This window comes from Rhinopithecus roxellana, chromosome 1 (assembly GCF_007565055.1).
Source record: "Rhinopithecus roxellana isolate Shanxi Qingling chromosome 1, ASM756505v1, whole genome shotgun sequence".
Classification (NCBI taxonomy): Eukaryota; Metazoa; Chordata; class Mammalia; order Primates; family Cercopithecidae; genus Rhinopithecus; species Rhinopithecus roxellana.
In genome coordinates this window covers 47,768,573-47,787,395 of record NC_044549.1, presented here as the reverse complement: position 1 = coordinate 47,787,395, position 18,823 = coordinate 47,768,573, and the positions used below count along the sequence as shown (strand labels likewise).

Sequence of the window (18,823 nt, the reverse complement as noted above, 5' to 3'; positions counted from 1 at the left end):
CCCACCCCGCCCAGGCGCCCACTCACCCTGGATGTTCTGTGGGTTGTCGATGACGAAGTTGCCGTTCCACACGACCGACAGGTTCACTGGCAGGTCGCTGACGTCGTTCCCCTCGTAGGAGTACTGTTGGGTGATGGGGAGGTCAGGCTTCCCAGCTAAGCGGCCTCCAGGCCGGAGCCTCAGGTCCACAAAGCCACCAGGGCGCTAGCTCCGCGGGAAGTTTCTGCAGCCACAACCGCTCCCTCTCCACCCTCACCCTACACAGGGCTTCCTTCCTGGCTCTAGAGGTCCCTCTCTCCAGCCTAGCAACCATATGAGGTGCCCTTCCAGGGGAACCTCTGTGCTTCCCACAGTCACCTCTGTGGCACCCCCTTGGAGACCACCTCCAACCACAGGCAGCCTCTGACCACTCCCTGCAGTCAGCCAGGCTGGGAAATCAGGACTCCCAGCTGGCCCTAGAATACGCATGCTCTGTGAACCTCAGTATCTTTGCTGAATGGGCCAGGAATGCCCTGCCTTGAGGTGGGAGATCTGTTATCCCCAGACTGAGGCAGAGACAGGCAGAATCACTGTCAGGTGCAGCCCTGCTCCCCGTCCCCTCCCCAACAAGGCTGGGCTGGGCCCAGGGGAACTGCCCCTCCCAGGGAGCTTGGCTAGGGCTCCAGCTGTGCCCGACTTTCTGCTGCGGATGACCTCAACTCTGTTCCCGTGCTGGGGTGGTGCAGGGAGCCCAGCGTCTCCAAGGGGCGGCCCAGCAATTCATCATTATTTTATCTGCAGGAATTTAATTGGATCCTATCAAATTCCCCGATACTCCCTCTTCCCTTTAAACACAGCTGAAGGGAAGATTAATGTGGGCCTGGTGAGAAGGGAGGGTGGGGAGGGAGACGCAGGTGGAAGGTGCAGGGCAGGCGAAGACTTGGTGATACAGCAGAAATGTCTCGAAAGGCTGGACGGCAGAGGGAACTCCAGATAGCTGTGGTGGCCAGGAGTGATCCTCATGGCAGACCTGCAACCCACCATGCCCCAGGAAGCCTGTTGTGATCCTCCAGAGCCTACCCCACCCTGCTGGGACAGACCAGGAGTCAGCCAAAGGGCTCCAGACCTCTGACCCCATCAAGGCCCTCCCCAGGGCTTCCAGGGGATGGGGTCCAGCCAAGACCTTGTTGACTGCCCAGTGCCCCACACAACAGCCCAGCCACCTGCCCCTGCAGTGAGTTCCTGGAAGCCCACAGCTCCCTGGATCACACCTGTCCTGAGCAGGTGAGACAGAGGCCTGCTGGGAGTGCAGGACTTCAGCCCAGGCCTCCAACTGCTGGGCAACTGGGCCCCACTTCCCCACCACTCAGGAAACAGCTGGCTCTATAGAGATCCCGTCGCTGAACGTACTGCACCTGACAGTAGAGCTTTTCAAACACTGTTGTGTCAAATCTGAAGGTCCACACATACTCTTCTAGGACCACAGGCAACACCCGTCTGCTAGTGTGCAAGTGTGGGCCAATGGGAGTGTTTTCTCCATTTGGCGAGGAATGGACGGAACCATGCACTCTGGCACCCTGACCTCTGCCCTCCGGGAGCCACAGTGATGAAGGCTGGCTGCCACCTGGCTATTCCTACACACACTCAGACCTGACGATCAGCCCATGCCTAGGACCCACGGAGACTGCAGTGTGCGAGTCCCATGAGTCTGGCTGCTGTCCACTCCCACACTCAGGCTGCTCCTACCACACATCTGGGTGCTCTCAGCAGCTACCACGACAGCATGGGCCCCTTGCAGCCCACTTGCCCACATGACCCAGGCACATCTGAAGGGCCTGGCAATGGCCTGGGGAAGCCAGGAGTGGCTTCTGACTCATCAGAGATACATGTGAGCACGTGCACCGCCCTTTGTGAACAAGCACACGCCAGGACCCAGGGCCATGAGGATAACCAGCCCATTCCAGCTCATGGCCCCCAGCCCCTGGCCTGGCCACCTCACCGAGGAATTCTGGCACTGCAGGCTGGAGCTGTTGAAGCGCAGGGCGGTGACACGGGCCGGGCTGCCTGGGATGTGGAAGAGGCACTCATATCCGCGCTGGCCTGACTGTGGCTGCGGCAGATTCCGTGCGGCCAGGGTGATGGGCTTTACCACTCCTACTGGCACATAGATCTGGGTGGAGGGCAGGATCTGTGGGCAGTCCTGGGGATAAGAAGAGTTTGGCTGAGCCCAGGGGTGGAGACCAGTGAGCAAGGTGCACCTCACTGCACTCCAGATGTGCACTGGGCCTGTGGTGCTCCCAGCCAAGCACCAATGTACCCATTTTATGCACTGGCAAACCGAGAACCGCTGGCTGGGACAGTGACTGCATACTGTGATCCAGACAAGCTCTATTACCTCTGGCCCCTGAATGCCCTGTCCCATGTTCTAGGACCCCCACCATTCCAGAGACCAAAGGAGCCCCATCTGGCCAGCAGCTGAAAAGGCCCCAGAGGCAGGAAAGAGTGGGGTTCTGGGGCTGCAGGCTCTGCACTGGGGGCCCAGAGAGTGTATAAAAATAACCAGAGCCCAGCAGAAAAACACGCCTGGCCTCTGGGGCCAGCATTTCGGCAACAATAACTGATGCAATGGCCCAGCTTCCTTGCAGCATGGCTGCTGCTGGCCTCAGGAGATGGTCCCTTGGGAACACTGAGAAGCTGGGCTTTAAATAGGGATGCTGAAAACAGGCTGTAATCCCCAAGCCCTGCAACAGCCCCCAAGGCAGGCAGGCAGGCCCAGGCCCAGCTCCGCAGAGATTTTCCAGGACCCAGGAGGGGGCCTGGACTCTGGCCCAGCCCCTCAGGAGCTCCAGGGAAGCAGAGTTAACAAGGCCCAGCTGGGCAAGCTGACCACTAATCTCTGGGTCTGCAGGGATGCCCCTGTGTCCACCAGGGAGAAGCAGGTGGTGGCACCTTGCAGCTAGGGCCACTGGCCTCAACTTAGGGGCTGCACTTGCAACTGTGTGTTCCCACCACAGCTGCAGCCGGAAGGCACAGGCACACACAGTGGCCATACCTATGCCGCACCTCCCTGGCAGTCTGAGGTGCACCCAGTGACTCTGCATGCTGAGGCTCAGGCTGGAGTCTCACTGTGACACAGGCCTTGTCACCCTAGGGCCCCAGCCATGAAAACAGGTGGCTCAGGGCACTGAGACTCCTTTCAGTCCAAGCTAGGCTGCCCGTGAGCTCTAGAGAATGGTCAGTCTGACACCAGCTGAGCTGCCCCCACTGTCCACCCAACTGAAAAATGCCCAGAGGAGCCCAGGCAGCTCAGCCTGCAGCAAGCCAGAAGGCAACTATGGTGAGGCCTGGGCTGCTTTGGTGCCTGTAAGTCCAGGAAACCTCTTGGCACAAGACATGAAGCTGGCTCACCCAGCATGAGGTCTGTCATGGCCCACCCCTAGAACCCAGGTCCCAGCCAGGAAAAAGCATCACCCACCACAACACCAGTGTGAGTGTGTGGGCCCAGCAGGCATCGAGGCCAATGTGGCTGGCCCCTACCTGCCTGCCCCATCACCCTGAGGCTGGCCTGTCCCCTCGCCACTCCTGCCCTCCGCCAGGGGCAGGAAGCTGACTGGCTGTCTGGGCCACACCCGGTCCTCTCAAGTGCTCCCCACACCCCCACCCCATCTCCTCCCCAACACCAAGCTGAGTGAGAACCGAGGAAGCTCTGTACCCATGCGGCCCACTGGGTCAAGCCTGGGCTCAAACTCCAGTAATCACCTGACTCCACTTGGCCCGATTCTGACCCAGGCCCACAGTGGCATGGGTCTCCTGGGATTAGTGACAGTTCAGAGCCAGGTCCAACTGTCCCCAAAGGCTCTGATTACAGCCTTTTCCCCAGTGCATAGTCTCCCAGGTAAAAGGCTGGAGGTCCCTCTTCAGAGCCAGGTCCAGTTGTCCCCAAAGGCTCTGATTACAACCTTTTCCCCAGTGCATAGTCTCCCCGGAAAAAGGCTGGAGGTCCCTCTGGGAAACGCTGGGGGAAGACTAACCGGGTGCATTTTGCCAGTGCACCAGGCTCCTTCCTCAAGGGACCCCAGCCTCCCCGTCATGCAAGAAGTCTACAGACCTACTCAGGTCTGGGAGCCGACTGGCAGGGCACACAAATGTTATGTGAAGACGCAACCACACCCCGCCCTTTCTGCAGAGTCCAGAAACAGGCATTTCTAAGAGAAAGTCCTGACTTAGTGCGTCTCATGAGCTCTGCTTCGGTGGGGGCTCCATGTGGGAGCCCTTAGGCCCTGGCACACAGAACCAGCTGCCTCCATGGGCTCAGTCTGGCGGCCCTTCCCATCAACATGCACAGGCCACTCCGCCTTCAGACAAAACACACAGACCCCAGTGTGCAGGCAGGCCCAAGAAGGGGCCACAGAGACCCCCTCCCAGCATGGGGGCAGGGGGCGGGCAGTGGCCTTGGGGGTTAGGCCTGGCTATCTCAGCAGGAAGCTGGATGTAGTATGCTCCTGTCTCAGGAGGTGGCTCGAGGAACCCACCAGAAACAGAGACGGAAAGAGGGCTTGTGAGGGGTGGGGACGCCACTGGCCATTGTGCCCTGAGTCCGGGAGGACTCATGTCACGCCCCTTAGGAACAGCTCCATAAGAATCTGGGACTCAAGCTAAAAAAAAGAGTAAAGTATTTGTGGAGAGAATCCATTTCCCACACGGTCCTGCGACCCCCCAGCCCAGCCCTGCCTGCTCTGCCTCCCCATGCCCTGAGTCCCAGGGCCACCACTCCAGGGTCTGTTTCCTCCACTCCCCAAGGGTGCCCCGAAGTTCATGGCATGGATGGGGAAGGCTCAGGGAAGGCCACCACTGAGGAATTGGGCTATCTCAGCCCCAAAACCACCCCAAGCTGCCCAGGGCCCTGCTACCACCCCTGATGACCACTGTGCTTTCCCCACCGCCTGAACCCTAGGCGGCACACAGCGCCAGAGCCAGTGCATCTGTACACCCACACCACAGTGACTTCACACCCAGCTCTCCCTGGCCCGAGAGGCCCCAGGACCAGTTCCCGCCTCAGATTCCACCTTGCACTCGGCCCACACCCCAGGATACCTTAGCCTGGCTCCTTGGGCGGGCCGCACCCCCAGGGAAGCCCCCCACTGTGTTCCTAGCTCCCACACACCCACTGTCATAGGCAGTCATCCTGACACAGGCACCGTGGTCCCTGCTGCCCTCGGTGCTGTCCTGTGCCCTGATGTCATGCCAGGGAACAGAAAAGTCCAGTCCAGAGGGTGACGGTGGGGCCGGGGGGCCTCTGTGAGAACGGACCCAGAGAAGAGAAGGCCGCCATGCAACTTCCTCAGTCCCCAGCTTGGCAGAGAAGTGCAGCCCAGCTGCAGCCTCCAAGGTCTCCCTGGCAAGCAGAATCTGCCCCCTCCAGCCAATGGGTGTAGTGTCCACAGCAAAGGAAAGGGACCTGGCTGCAAGTCCTGGCTCCACACCCACAGCCAGAGCCTGTGGGTGTGGGGGCCGCCACAGCTCCAGCCCCAGCTTCGCCACTCAGCACCTGTGGGCCCTGGGTCCTGCCTTGTCCTGCTTTAAGCGCCTCAGATTCCAAAAGGAATAGCCCGCTACTCATAAAGCCAGTGCCTTGCCCAGCCCGGAATAATTACTACCTAATTACTAGCAATTACTACTCAGCGCCTGGTGACTCCAGAATTCACCAGCCTTCAGGCACATTAGGCCAGCAAGCTCCCCTGCCTGACACCGAGGCCCCTGTGCCTGCCCAGCCAGGCACCCGCACCCCAGGCTCTGCGCGCACCCGCTGTGCAGCCTGACAGTGCCCCCCGTTGCACCCAGGAGCCTGTGTCTGCAGCCCCCACACAGAGGCCCAGGGGCAGAACTCATCTGAGGCTTCTCCCCCTCCCTGAGTGTCACAAAGGACACCCAGGGGTCACCAACAAATACCACAGGCCTGGCTTCAGGCCAAGACAGTGACCCCACAGGCCTCCCAGTTGGCATCCAGGGTCACCTTACTGACCCAGGCTGGTGGTGCATGCACCACACGCTGACATCCCAGACACCCACAGGCACTCCCGGGGCCAGGCCTCAGGTGACATCCAGATGGGATGTCTCAACCCAATTCTGCTCCACCTCTGAAAACCTGAGCCTCACCCTTGCCCGGCCTTACCTCAGACACGTTGACACGGCCCTCCAGGAAGGCGCAGTCAGCCACGTTGTGTGTGCACACATGGCGGTATTTGCACCAGTGGCAGGGAAAGGAGCCGTTGACACAGGACAGGCAGCTGCAGGGAGAGGGTGGGTGCTGAAGCCTGGGGAACCGCAACCATGTGGGGTCTCCCACGATCAGACGGACACCGTGCCGCCCCTGCTGGTATTCATAGTGCCACCTCAGGGCCTTGGCACTGACTGCCCCTGGCCTGTAAAGTTCTTCCCCCAAACCTGAGTATGGCTGCCCCTCTGCCACCTCACACCTCCCTGACAGCTGGTCTTGCCTGCCCACCCTCCTGACCCCAAGCTCCCTCTCCTCTTTGCCGCTTTTTCCTCCAGAGCCTTGATCATCACCTGACTGCCAGCCAGGCATGGATACTCGCACCAGAAATGTGTTAGTGCAACTAAGGAACTTCATTTTAAGTCTTGACTCCTTTTACCAAACTTAGATTTAAACTGAAGCAGCATGTGCTGCCACAGAGCTGGACAGGGTCATGCACATCACCTCCCTGCAGAAAGCAGGATCGCCAGGGCAGGAGCTTGTCTTTTTTCCTCTGATACACCCCAGGGTCTGCCAGGCTGGCCACTGTAGGTGGGCGGAGGGGCCCAGGGACACTCACGACTGGTGGACGCTGCAGTTGTAGAAGACAAAGTCCACAGACGCGAACTTCTTCCCTGTCTCCTTGGACTTCAGGTAGAGTTTCACCACCCGCTGGTCTCCTGCAGGAGCAGCACGGCTGAGTCACCAGGACCGCTTGCCCAGGACCCCCGCACAGGTCTAGTCCAGACAGGGGAACGACTTGCCCGGAGACCCTCCTAGCTGCCACCATCAGTCATGTCAAACACGCGTCCAGCCCCCTCAGCCCCCAGGTGACCAGGGCCTAGGATCTGCCCTGCTTGCCTCCTGCTCAGTAGCGTGAGGGGTTCAGAACTGTGAGACTCTCCCCAGGCCCCCAGGCTGCCTGCTCCTGGGGAAGAGACTGCAGAGCGACTGTCCAATGGGCTATGGCAGCCAGAGGGGTCCTGCACCCCAAGTCCCCATGACACTGTCCCCCACCAAACCTGCGCCACGCATGGCCCACCCCTCACCCGCTCCCACCTCCAGCCTGCGGCCCCCTGTAAGACCTCAGGTATCTGCCATGTGGTCCCTTCATCCCACCTACCCTGCCCTGCTCTTCCACCCTCTAGGTCACCATGGGACACCTAAAGACCTTAACGCCAGTAGGGATAGCAATAATTATGGCAGCAGAGGTGAAGTATGCTCATGTGTCTACGTCTATTCCTACTGTAAATATATGGTGAGCCCATAAGATAAATCCTAAGAAGGATGTATCCGCTGTCCACCTCCCTGGCAGGAAGGCTCTCGCTCTGGCTGCATGCCTGGAGGGTTTTCTCTACTCCCAGACCAGCAGGTGATAAGAACCCCCCCCATATCAGCTGTCAGAGTGTCACCAACATGCCCTTGGAACTGAACAAGGGAGGCGCTAAACAGGCAGCAACTGGATTGCAGCCCTGGACCTGGCCAGGCAGCAGGCACCACTGTGTTGGGGCCACTCACCCTGGCCCCGCGTGATGGGCGCCACCTCCCGGGCGGAGGGCGAGCGGCAGTGGATCCGGCCGTCCTCCAGGACGCTCTCAGATTCTGTGAAGTCCTCGAAGGAGCAGTTGACACCAGCTGAGAGGTCAGGCACATTCCAGGCCTGCAGCACGAGCTGGGCAGACAGGAGGAGGCGTGGTGAGCAGGGTCCCCATGGCTGTCCCCCACCGCTTACCACCTGGGGTGCCACACTTACTGGGACCTGGGACATGGTGACAGACACATTACGAGGCTGCACAGTCAGCTGCACGCACTGCAGCAGGTCCGCGGCAAAGCGCTGGGGCTCGTCTGCTCGCTCACAGGCGTCCCGCCTCGAGCAGCTGCAGGCAGAGGGGTTGAGGCTGGGCGGATGGGGAGACTTACAGGGCTTGCATGCCAGGCAGGACCTGGGCAGAGAACTCAGGGTGGCTTGCCATGCACCAGGCTCCCCCTCCTCACTGTGAGACCACCATGGCCCTCCCCAACTGCCCTTGCCCACCTGCCCAGACTCACATGCTGTGCAGGACACACCAGCCACAGTGGGGGTCCCGTGACCCCAGACACAGCTCACAGGACGTGTACTGCACACAGCTCTCCACAGGCACCCGCGTCACCTGGGGTGGGGGAGGTGTCAGGCCCCTCCAGTACCACCCCAGGGGTCCCAGCCATCCTCACCTCTGACTCCCTACTCTGCTCTCCTTAAGCCCGGGGAGGCCCTGCACTTCTCAGTCTATTCAAAGGCAGATCTGGCAACCCTGCCCTGGCCAAGCCAGGTCGCACAGGTCAGGCCTGTGCCCTGGAAACCTCGGGGGCAGCAGCCAGAAAGAACAGTCCATATGGGATAAACCAATTAAAGAAGCACCTGCAGCTTCAACCAGAGTTCCTCTCCATCTGTCTGGACTCCATCCCAGCTCTGAGCTTCCCCAGGGATCAATGGGCTTGGCGGGTCCCAATCCCAAGCTCCAATGCAGGTCCAGACAACACTCAGAGGGGCAGGCTGGGCCTCAGCTCACTCTGACTCATTGGCTCAGCCCAGCATCCCAGTGCCCAAGGAGACACGTCCCTGAGGTCCCCAGGAAGGCAGAACCCCACTGTGCCCAGGAGGGGCAGAGGAAAAACGAGCCAGCCGCAAGTGGAGGGAGGCCTGGCCTCAGCTGATGTGCCCAACCTGGCCCCACCTGCCCCATCTGCCCACTCTCCAGCTGCCACGAGGTTACTAGGTTGGGTCAAAGGGGAGGGGTGGACTCCAGGCAGGCCAGGCCAGGGACTCAAGTCCATGGCCTTACAGAACTGGGCCAGGTATCAGGCTGGGTAGACCAGGCCAGCCACAGCCCCCATGGGCAGATCCACTGGACAGAGACCCAGCCCTAGGCCTGAGGACTCAGGGGCCCAGCACACACCCCAAACTCTCCAGTGACACCTGCCTCTGAAATCGCTCTTTCACACATCTGTTTCTGTGGTCAGGAAGTCAACAGAGGACAGGTGGGAATTCCAGACCCAGCCCAGGAAAATATGGAGGCAGCAATGAGGCTGTAGGGCCCCTGGTGACCAGACCAGTTCCCCTGCAGACCCAGTCGAGCCCACAAGTCTACAGGGAGGCAAAGCACAGACCAGCTTGAAACCACTTTCACCAGGAGCCACAGACGCCCAACTTGTGATGTGGCCCCACCTCTACTGCTCTGTGACTGGGGTTCCTGGTAAAAGGGCCCTCACCTTCAGCCACACCGTCTGACTGGTGCAGCACCCACCTGCTTCTCAGTCATGGCGTAGAGGTACTGGTGGTTGGGGCTGAGGACGAGGTCTCGCAGGATGGGGCTGCCCTCCTGGGCCACCACGCTCTCATAGGCCAGGGCGGGCCGGCCACTGGGGTTCGAGAGGTCCACCAGGATCTGCAGCAGCAAGGGGTCCTAACTGGGGCTGTGCTGATAACTCCCTGACCCAGCCCCACCCCCCATCGAGGGTCAAGAGTCTAAAGCCCTTCCCCGAGCTGCCCAGACATGCATGAGCAGAGTACCAGCGCCAGCCATACTCACTCTCCACATCCCCAGCTCCAGCCCCAGTGCAGGGCAAACTCAGACCCCAACAGGCCAGTCTAGGACTCAGCCCCTTTATCAGTCAAGAGAGGCCAGGGGGTATTGGGACCTGGAGACAACCACAGCCCAGCACCCACCATGGAGCAGCACGGCCACACCCAGAGTGAAGGCTACAGGAGTCCCAAGGGTGCCTAGCCATCCCTGGGGCCAGGCTGGGCTTTTGAAGGAGGGATGTTGGTTGTGGGGAGCAGAGGCCAGCGTTCGCAGGAAGTCTAGGGCAGTGGACCAGGAGACTCCAGGATGGGGTGTCCTAGGGGTGGGGGCATCCCAGCAAGGCAGTGGAGGAGGATGGGCGTCTCATTGGCATGGAAATGTATTCCAGATCCCAAACAAACCAGGCGTTAATTAGCCAGCTCTTCTCCTCTGCAGCTTGCGATGCTGCAAGTATTTTTAGTTGCTTTTACCAAACAAATGTATTTAATTAACAGAGAGACCCAGGGGGCTTTCCAGAGACGGGACTCTTGGGGCATGTCTGCCCAGCTCTGAGTCCAGGGCAGGCTCTCAGGCTGCGGGCTGTGGCCTGCTTCTCCTAGCCTGACCCGCTCCTGCTCCCGCTCTACCTCTCCACTTCCACTTCAGGGCAGGAGCCTGGGCCCAGACTCAGTACCCCGCCTCTGTGTCCTCACGGTGATAGGGCAGGGCCCAGCAAAAGCCCCTGGTTGGAGCCCGATCCATCAGGCCTGGGCTGAGGGCGGCCAGCCAGGGTGGGGCGCTGTGTTTCTGGGCCAAAGAGGCTGTGGGCTGGGAGAGGGGGAGGGCTGCATTCCTGAGCGCCGCCGGCCACCCGCTACATCCGCTCAGCTGCCTCGCCACCAAGCAGGCTTAAGTCAAACCAGACCCGGAAGACTGGAGCCCAGAGCTGGGCAGGGGAGGAGGCGGCCAGGATGGGCCTAGCTGTACTGGCTGCAGGGCCATGGCCCATGGCCTCTGGGAGGAGAGAAGCAGGGACAGCGGGCAGCCTAGGGGCAACCAGGCCACAGCCACCCAGCACCCCTGCCGGTGGGGCCTGGACGGCACCCACACCCGCACCCAGTGCACCCACACCTGCCTGCCCTGCAACCACAGCAGGAGTGGGAGTCCTTGTTCAAAATGACCACTGGCCTAAGGCCTGCCCGACGGACGCTTAGGATGCCAGCACCACAAACCCCCTGCCTTGCTCTGGGTCAGTGGCCAGACGGTAGGTACTCAAGACCCAGGCGGATGCCAGCCAGGACCAGCCTCTGGGCCACACTGCCTGGGTCCAAACCTCTCTCTGCTTCTCTCAGACAGAGTTGCTCTGAGCATTACATGAGGACCAGGCCAGGTGTGCCAGGCAGGAGCAGGGGGACCCAGGGTGGCCAGGCCCATAGCAATCACCACACCTGAGCAGCCAACCACACATCTGGGCCAGTGGCTTAAGACAGCCACCAGGGAGTGGGGGCAGGAAGGCAAGGAGAGCAGGACACAGACTGGGTGGAAGCTGGGGCAGGCGTGCCCAGTGCGCAGACCTGCAGCTCCAACTCAGAAGACCCGGGTTAGGCACTGCGATTCCTCTCATTTCCTCCATCCCCACAGCCCTGTGGATCTCCCCAGTGGTTTCCCACTGTGAAGCCCAGCCCCAGCTCCCCATCCCCTACCAGCACCAGGGGATATGGCCCCTGGCTCCTCTTGCCCCTGGCAGTAGGGCCTCTTCAGCCTAAGCTGATGGACCCTGGCCCAGCATGCAGGGAGTACTTGAGAGGTGTCTCAACAAGGACATGACCCGCCTCCCCAAGAGCCAGGGCCACATGATGCCAGAGCCTGACCCTGGCCCGGCCTGCCAGGCATCCACCCACTCAGGGTTGGGGGCGCAGATGTCACACCAAGGGGTGAAGAAATGGGTCAGGGAAGGGCAGATCCAGGGGGCACACCAGCTCCAAGGCAAGAAACGGTAGGTGAGGGGTGCAAGGAGGGGTCCCAGGAAGGGAAGAAGCCATAGGAGCCATGGGCTGGGCCCCAGGCTCCAGAATGCTCTGCTCCGCCCAGCAGCATGCCATCCGGACAGGTGGCTCTGACAGCTGCAGCCGGGAGCACACGCGTCCAGCTGTCCATCCGCCATGTACCCATCTGTCCACCCACCTGCCCTGCACTGGGCCACCCCCACCCCTTCACACACACAGGCTGGGCCCAGAGAGACAGAGCTCCAAGAGAGGCCATGGCGTGGCCAGTGTGAGTGGAGCATTGAGGAGGCTACTACGGCACAGCACACCAGGCCAAAGGATGGACGCGACACAGGCACAGGCCCCACACTATTCACTGAGGCGCCACAGTCCAGACTCAGCAGGGCCCCTGTGGACCCACACATGTTCTGCAGGACATCCAGCTAGGACAATGGTCCCCAGGACATGTGTCTGTGTTCTAGCCAGCGTTCAGGGTGAAGGGCCTGTGTAGCCAAGCCAGCTTTATCAAACCACACAGACAGGAGGTAAACTGAGACTCACACAGCACCTGCCAGAGGAACCCTGGGCCCTGGACTTGCAACTGCACCTGGGAGGAGCACAGAGGCTGCTCACAAAGTGGGAAGCAGGAGGCAGCACCCGGCAGGAGGGCATTCCAGGAGAACCGGAGCACAGGGGCACAGACGGCAGGTGGGCCTGAGGCCAGAGCGGCTGGCAGGACAGCGGGGCACATGCCGGCCAGGAGTCCACGTGCCGACGCCCACACCCTGGCCACAGCTGTCCACTCGTGGGCCACCCGCCTGGAGGCAGCCCACCCTTGAGGTGGCTGGGCCCAGAAGCCCCTCCCACAGCAGCTGGGCAGCTGGCAGGGCAAACGAGAGGCTTGACGTGTCCCGGGCGTGGGGCCGGGCCACAGGCATGCCCTGGAATCCTCCCCCAGCTGTCACCTCCTTGCTCTGCACATCTTTCCCCAAAGACCAACAGAACCTTCCACGACTGGCCCCAACAGCCCACCCTCCCACCTCCCAGCACAAACCAGGAGCTGGCGCTGCCCATGCATGCTGCCCCATGCTTGAGAGGACTCTCCCCTTTACCCAAGGGGCTTCAGCAGAGCTAGCAGCCTCCCTGGATATGCCCCTTGGCTGCACCAGGCCCCCACCCACCCCTAGCTTGGGGGGACACAGGATGCCCCCACCTACTTCTGCCTGGACCGTCTACCCTGAGTCCCTGTCCTACATGCACATGGGTGAGTCGACCCTGGGCTCTGAGCTGAGACCAAAGTGCAGTCCCAAAGCGCCGGGTCCGGAGGCCTCTCCGTGTCCGGGCCAGGCCAGGCATGGCCCTCACTCCTGGACTGAGCACTTCCCACTGCCATAGGGCTCACCTGACCCTCCCCACAGACAGGCCAGGGAGTAGGTCCATCCCTTTGCCCGTAGGACACAGCAGGCAGGGCTCACTGCAGGCCCCAGGCTGGCCCTGCTGGCTGTACCCACTCCTATCACCACCACAGCCCTGGCCAACTGCTGCAGGCGGGCAGCTGAGGGCCCGGCCAGGTCAGCTGTCCGTCCCGCCCAGAGCCAACAAAGGGCCCATTCTCCGGGCTGAGGGCAGGCGGGGGTGCCGGGAGGATGTCTGGGGCACCCAGGCTAAGTGCCAGGGCCGGCACGCGCCCCAGCCGCCAGGAGGCAGGGGGCTGCCCGGCTTGGCCCTGACCTGGCAAGGGGAGTTGCCTGGCTCTGCGTGCCCCATGATGGCAGCCAGGGGCCTGGCCCTTCCCCTGCCTGTGAGGCGGGGATGCACCTGTGGAGCTGCCTCCTGGCTCCAGGGCTGGGAGAAGGGCAGGATGAGGTGGGAACAGGCAAAGACCAGGGGCAGCAGCTAGGGAGGTGCCCATGCGTGGAGACTTCACACGCCTCTCAGCCTTTCTGCAGAGGCAGCTGCCAAACCCGTGCCCAGCCTGAGGGGGTCCCAGGAAGGGCTGCTCGAGGGACAGGAGCCTCTGCTGCCCTCACTTCTCAGGACCCCCACAGGGCGCAGAGCCCACCTGCCCCTCCCCTTCCCAGCCAGAACTGCACAGCTGAGATAGGCCCCAGTGAACCCACTCCCGGACCCTCCTCACCCCTCACAGGACTGCCCCCTCCTCTGGCTGTGGACAGGTTCTAGGCCTCCTTCCTGGGTCCCCACCACTCTCAGAAAGGCCAGGAGGAACTGGATACTGGAAAAGCAATTAGTGATTTCCTCTTGGCAGTAACTGGGTAATTAAAACAAGATTCGCAGGAAGCCCGAGGGCTGGAATCAGGCTAGACACACCTGTTGGGAGAGAGGGTGTCCTAGGAATCCCATCTCTTCCACCCCCAACCCCCAGCACACAGGGGAGAGCAGAGACTGAGGTCAGAGTCCTGGCAAGTGGAGGACAGTCAGGGCTGCCTTAGACAGGCTCCAGTCTGCCCCAGCAGCAACCCCTCAGCAAGGAGTAGACCTCCCCAACCCCTGGTCTCATCTGCCAACATCCACCTCACAGAGTTGTGTGAGAATTCAGGAGCTCATGGTTTCAAAGGGCATGTCTGCTTGGCCCTGCTGCAGGGCAGATGTGCACAGCTGCCTGGGGAACCTAGCCCCAGCTGGTGAGGCCACACCTAGTGGGGCCACCATGAACCACCATAGACTGCACCACCTCGGTCACATACTACTGCCTGGGCTCCAGGCTAACCTGAGGCTTGGTCATAGTCCCCACCACAGCCAGACTGTCACCAGCACGGGTCCTGTGGGGACGCAGGCAGCAGGCACCATCTGCCCCAGTGTCTTCTCTAAACTCACCAAAAGCCTGGTGCCCTGTCTCCTCTATCCTGTGACCTCAATGCCACTTCCAGCTCTGACCCTAGTGCCACCCCATGGTCCTGGGCCCTCAAAGACCCACATCAGCACCTACCCCCACATCCAGCTGGTCCTGCCACCTTCTCCGGTGAAGTGACCCACCACACAAGCACAGTGCGCCCAAGGCAGCCCCTGAAACCCCAGAAGGTACAGTGCGGTTCCCAGCACCCACGGGGGCACCTCTGAGCTTTGGCCCTCCTATTCCTTGTCCCCAGAACACCCTTCCAGCAGACCACCCTGCCCCCTGGGTTGTTCCAGCCTCTATACCCACTGCGCACCGGCAGGGCCTCCTACACCGTGGTCTCTGCTGTGGTTGGGACCACAGGCCCCATGTGCCTGTGGGGGAAGGTGACTGCCCAGTGCGGATACTCACGAGGCCGCCCCTGCCAGGCTGGTCATGAGCCCGAGCACACACAAGACGGGGGCATGGGGAAGCCACTGCTGCCTCCATCTTATCAACGGTGTTGAGGGACCCGTGCCTGGGCTTAGGCCTGATTGGCCAGGGCCCTCCGTGCATGCCCCATGGGTGGCCCTGCCAGCCGCTGGGAAGCAGAAGGGATGCTTATGCACCCTCACGCACCACTAGCTATGGGACGGCACTCATTATGCCCACAGGGCGAACAGGAGGTTGTCGCTCCCTACATCCTCATGGCTCGGCCCACAGTGACCAACCACATCCAGGAGAGGCAGAAAGGGCACACGCTCACCAGGAAGCACAGATGTCGACAGGTTACCGTGCATGGCCCCCCGAAGGGGACTGGGACTGCTGGCCCAGTGTGGGCGGACAGTGGCAGCAAACACTCAGGCCCCACAGAGAGCAGCCACGACAGGCAGTTGGCTCTGCCCCATCCCACCAAGACCACTGGCAGGGGCACAGCAAAGACGGACCCCGTGGCCCGCCCCAGAGCACGTGCTTCGTGCCCATCAACCCCGCATGCTGCGGGGCACTGCCACAGGCCCCCACCAAGTCCTTCAGCAGCAGCAGAAGCGGTCCCAGAGAGTTAAGGCAGAACAACAACAGAGGCTCCACAGCCTGGCTTCCAGGCTGAAACCCAACAGAAATCCATCCTTCTGCCACGGGAATCCACACACAGTCGTGCTTACAACAGGCCTGCAAGGACTGACAACACCACGGCCATCCAGAGTGGGCAGGATGCACAGGCATGTGTCCTTGAAACACGCAACATGAGGACATGGCACGCACCACAGCTGCCCACAGGTAAGGAAGAGTCTTGCCAAACAAAAGATGATGACTCAACCCCAGAGCCCACATAGCAGCACACAGCATTGACAAAGCCGGCCAGGGCGGTCACCCTGGGAAGGGAAGGACCCGGAGGGGCTGCTGGGGATGGTGGGTGCCTATGCTCTCCCGTGACACACCCCCAATGCATGCTTCCATGTGTGTCACTTCCATGTGGTGTCTGTTACAGGCTGACCATGCAGGGCAAGGGACCCTCTTGCAGGTTCGGGAGTAGGCTACACGCTGCAGGCACAAGGGGCACATCCCCCAAGAATGCCAACAGTGCAGCACAGGCTGTACCTGGGAATGACTGCAGGCTTCAAGGGCAAGTCACTGAAATCAACTCCCCTTGTCCCTCACTCAACAACACACAAGGTGAAACTCAATGGTGGGGGACAGCAGCCTCCCCGTGGCGGGGCTGGGGGCTCAGTCCTGCCCTGCACCTCCCTTGGGTCAGGGCTGCCTGTGGCCAGCACACTTCTTGTCCCCCTGGGTCCAGCTCTTTCAGGACGGTCTCCTACCACATCCCTGGCACAGACCCTGACAGGGAAGCTCACTGGAGACCTGATGAGGCTCAAGCTGCCAGCCCCACAGTGGGCACCTACCACCAACTGCCTTGCACTTGCGTGGGCTGTGAGATGCCACTCAACTTCCAGAACTTATAAATTCCAAAATCCTGCCTGGGGTCCAGGGGGTATGAGGGGAGTGTAAAGAGGTCTCTAAAGCATGCTGAAAGCTTCTAGAGCAGCAGGGCCTAGGGGGCAGGTGTTCCTTGTCCCCAGGTAGCCTAGGCACAGAGCAGGTGCTAAGCTATCTGCAGAGGGGAAGAGGGCCGGGCAGAGGACACCTCCAATGCTGTGCAGGGCTCCAGAGGCTTCACTCCAGCTCCAGGCCCTGCACCTGGGAATGACTTCCCAAAGCTCATGGATGGCAACTAATGCCACAGGCCTCCTAAGCACTTCAAGGACCCAGCTGCTGCAGGTCCCGCCACTGGGAACCCCCAGGAGTGCTGAAGAGTGGTGTGGACCAGGCAAGCTACAGGAAGTGCCACAGCATGAGTCCTGAGGGCCCATGAGCACAGGGACAGGGGCCAGCCAGGCCAGGACGCACACAGAGGACTGCAGCTGCAGCCTCCGTGCAGGGACCGCCACAGGGAGATGCTGTGATGGCTCATCAGGGGCCAGCTCCAGAAGGAACTTGGAGCCCCAAGCCTCCCTGGTGTAGCCCAGACGTACCCAACATCCAGGGAAAGAAACCAAGGCCCCAGAGGATGGGGCTTCACCAGGGCCATGCCCCATAACCCAGGTGGGTGGCTTCCCTGAGCTATTTAGGGCCACAGTGCAGGTCCTGGTGGCCCAAAGGGATGCTTGAGTTGGTCCTGTTACACTCTCTTAAAATGTAGATTTGTTGCCAACATTTAATAATCAAGAGATCTCACACAAAACACAGGTTTCCAGAATCTCTTGAAAAACCGGGTGCCTGGGCAGTCGGGCCTATATTTCCAGAATGGGCAGGCTGGGACTCAGACAGAGGCTGGCTCCTTTTGCCCTGCAGCAGCAGCAGGACCAGAGCAGGATTGGCCTCGGGTGCCCCTCAGCCGCCCCCCACAGGGCAAGGCTCTCCCCAGCTTCCCTCTGTAGGAGGATGGCACCCGCTCTGCAGGAGGCCGGGGCCTGTGCTCTCCCCTCCCATGGGGGTACTTGGGCTGATGCTACAGGACCCGAACCAGGGGCTGCTCCTGGGAGCTCCTGACACGGCCTGGGGTCCCCAGCGGCCACAGGAGGAGCTGGGAGCAGGGCCCAGGAAGTTCGCTGAGAGAGGCATCCCAGGGGGAGACGCTGCCTCTGTGGGGGTGGGGCAGGTGCCAGGCAGGGCTCTGGTGAAAGGAGGGGGACAGGGGCACCCCCAGTTGGCCTTATAGCCTAAGTTGGCAGGTCTTAAATTAATTGGCTACAATTTTACACAACAGTTTGGCAGGGGCTGGCCTGGGGCCAGCCAAGTCTCTGGAGCTCCCCAGACACTTTTTAAAGTCCGGACAGGACCGGCCTGGGAAAGATGGGGGAGTGGTCAGCCTGGCAGGCCTGCCCCTGGGTCAGGCACGGGCTGGGGGTCCCCAGGGCCCAGCTCCAGCAGACCAAGTGGAGAGGGCAGGAGGCGGGGCCCTGAGCTCTGAGAGCACAGCCAGGCCAGCTGCCTCAGGGGAAGAGGAGCCCTATGTGAACAGGCAAGAGGGAGCCCCGGGGGTCCGGCCCCTCCCAAGGCCCTGAGAGCAAGAGAGAGGCAGGGCGGCCTGGGGGCGGGGCTCAGCATGGCCCTCCTTACCCTGGCTCTGGACCCTGGACCACAGCCAGCCCCACACACAGGCTGGGTCAGGATGACAAGGAGAGACAAGAAGCGAAGTTCTGCTGCTCCCAGGCCAGGTCAAGAAGCCTGTGTGGCCAGCAGGGAGCAAGCGTCCTTCACAGCGGAGCAAGGCCAGAGGCCTCGCGGTGGAGTCTGCAGGACATAACAGAGCCAAGGCAAGCAGAGTGGTACTCGAACCCAGGCCCCAGAACAAGTGAGGGTAGATCCCCTCCTCCTGGCCCCTCGCTCCAAACCCAGGGCACCCTCTGCCCATGTGGCCTGTGGTGGGAAGTTAGGTTCTGAAGGCCCCACGGTAACTAGGGAGGCAGAGAGGATGGAACAGGCACCCACCCTGAAATGCACCCATGCAGCAGCGCCCCCAGCCAGGTCCGAGGGCAGGAGCTGGCCAGACAGCGAGGGTCTTGGACTGTAGCACAGGTGGGAGTGGGTGGCGAGGGGCTCCTCAGAGAGAACTCTGCCCAGCCTCCTCCAAGGAACCACAGAAAGGGAGGAAAGAGCCAGCAGCCCTGAGCACCCGCCTTGAGCACCCAGTTTCCCCACCTGTAAAACAGATGACAGGCTGCTATGA

General features: G+C 61.3%; 1 protein-coding gene across 1 annotated transcript in view; it reads right to left on the bottom strand.

Moving 5' to 3' along the window:
- PLXNA1 (plexin A1) overlaps positions 1-18,823 on the bottom strand; it is a 54,171-nt gene that overhangs the window by 24,568 nt on the left and 10,780 nt on the right. Inside the window, exons 4-11 of the mRNA XM_030942522.1 lie at positions 9,517-9,657; positions 8,282-8,382; positions 7,986-8,109; positions 7,751-7,904; positions 6,813-6,912; positions 6,152-6,266; positions 1,979-2,179; positions 27-123 (exon numbers count right to left, since the gene is read on the bottom strand). Of these exons, the coding sequence (XP_030798382.1) occupies positions 27-123; positions 1,979-2,179; positions 6,152-6,266; positions 6,813-6,912; positions 7,751-7,904; positions 7,986-8,109; positions 8,282-8,382; positions 9,517-9,657 (1,033 nt within the window). The remainder of the gene's footprint in view (positions 1-26; positions 124-1,978; positions 2,180-6,151; positions 6,267-6,812; positions 6,913-7,750; positions 7,905-7,985; positions 8,110-8,281; positions 8,383-9,516; positions 9,658-18,823) is intronic.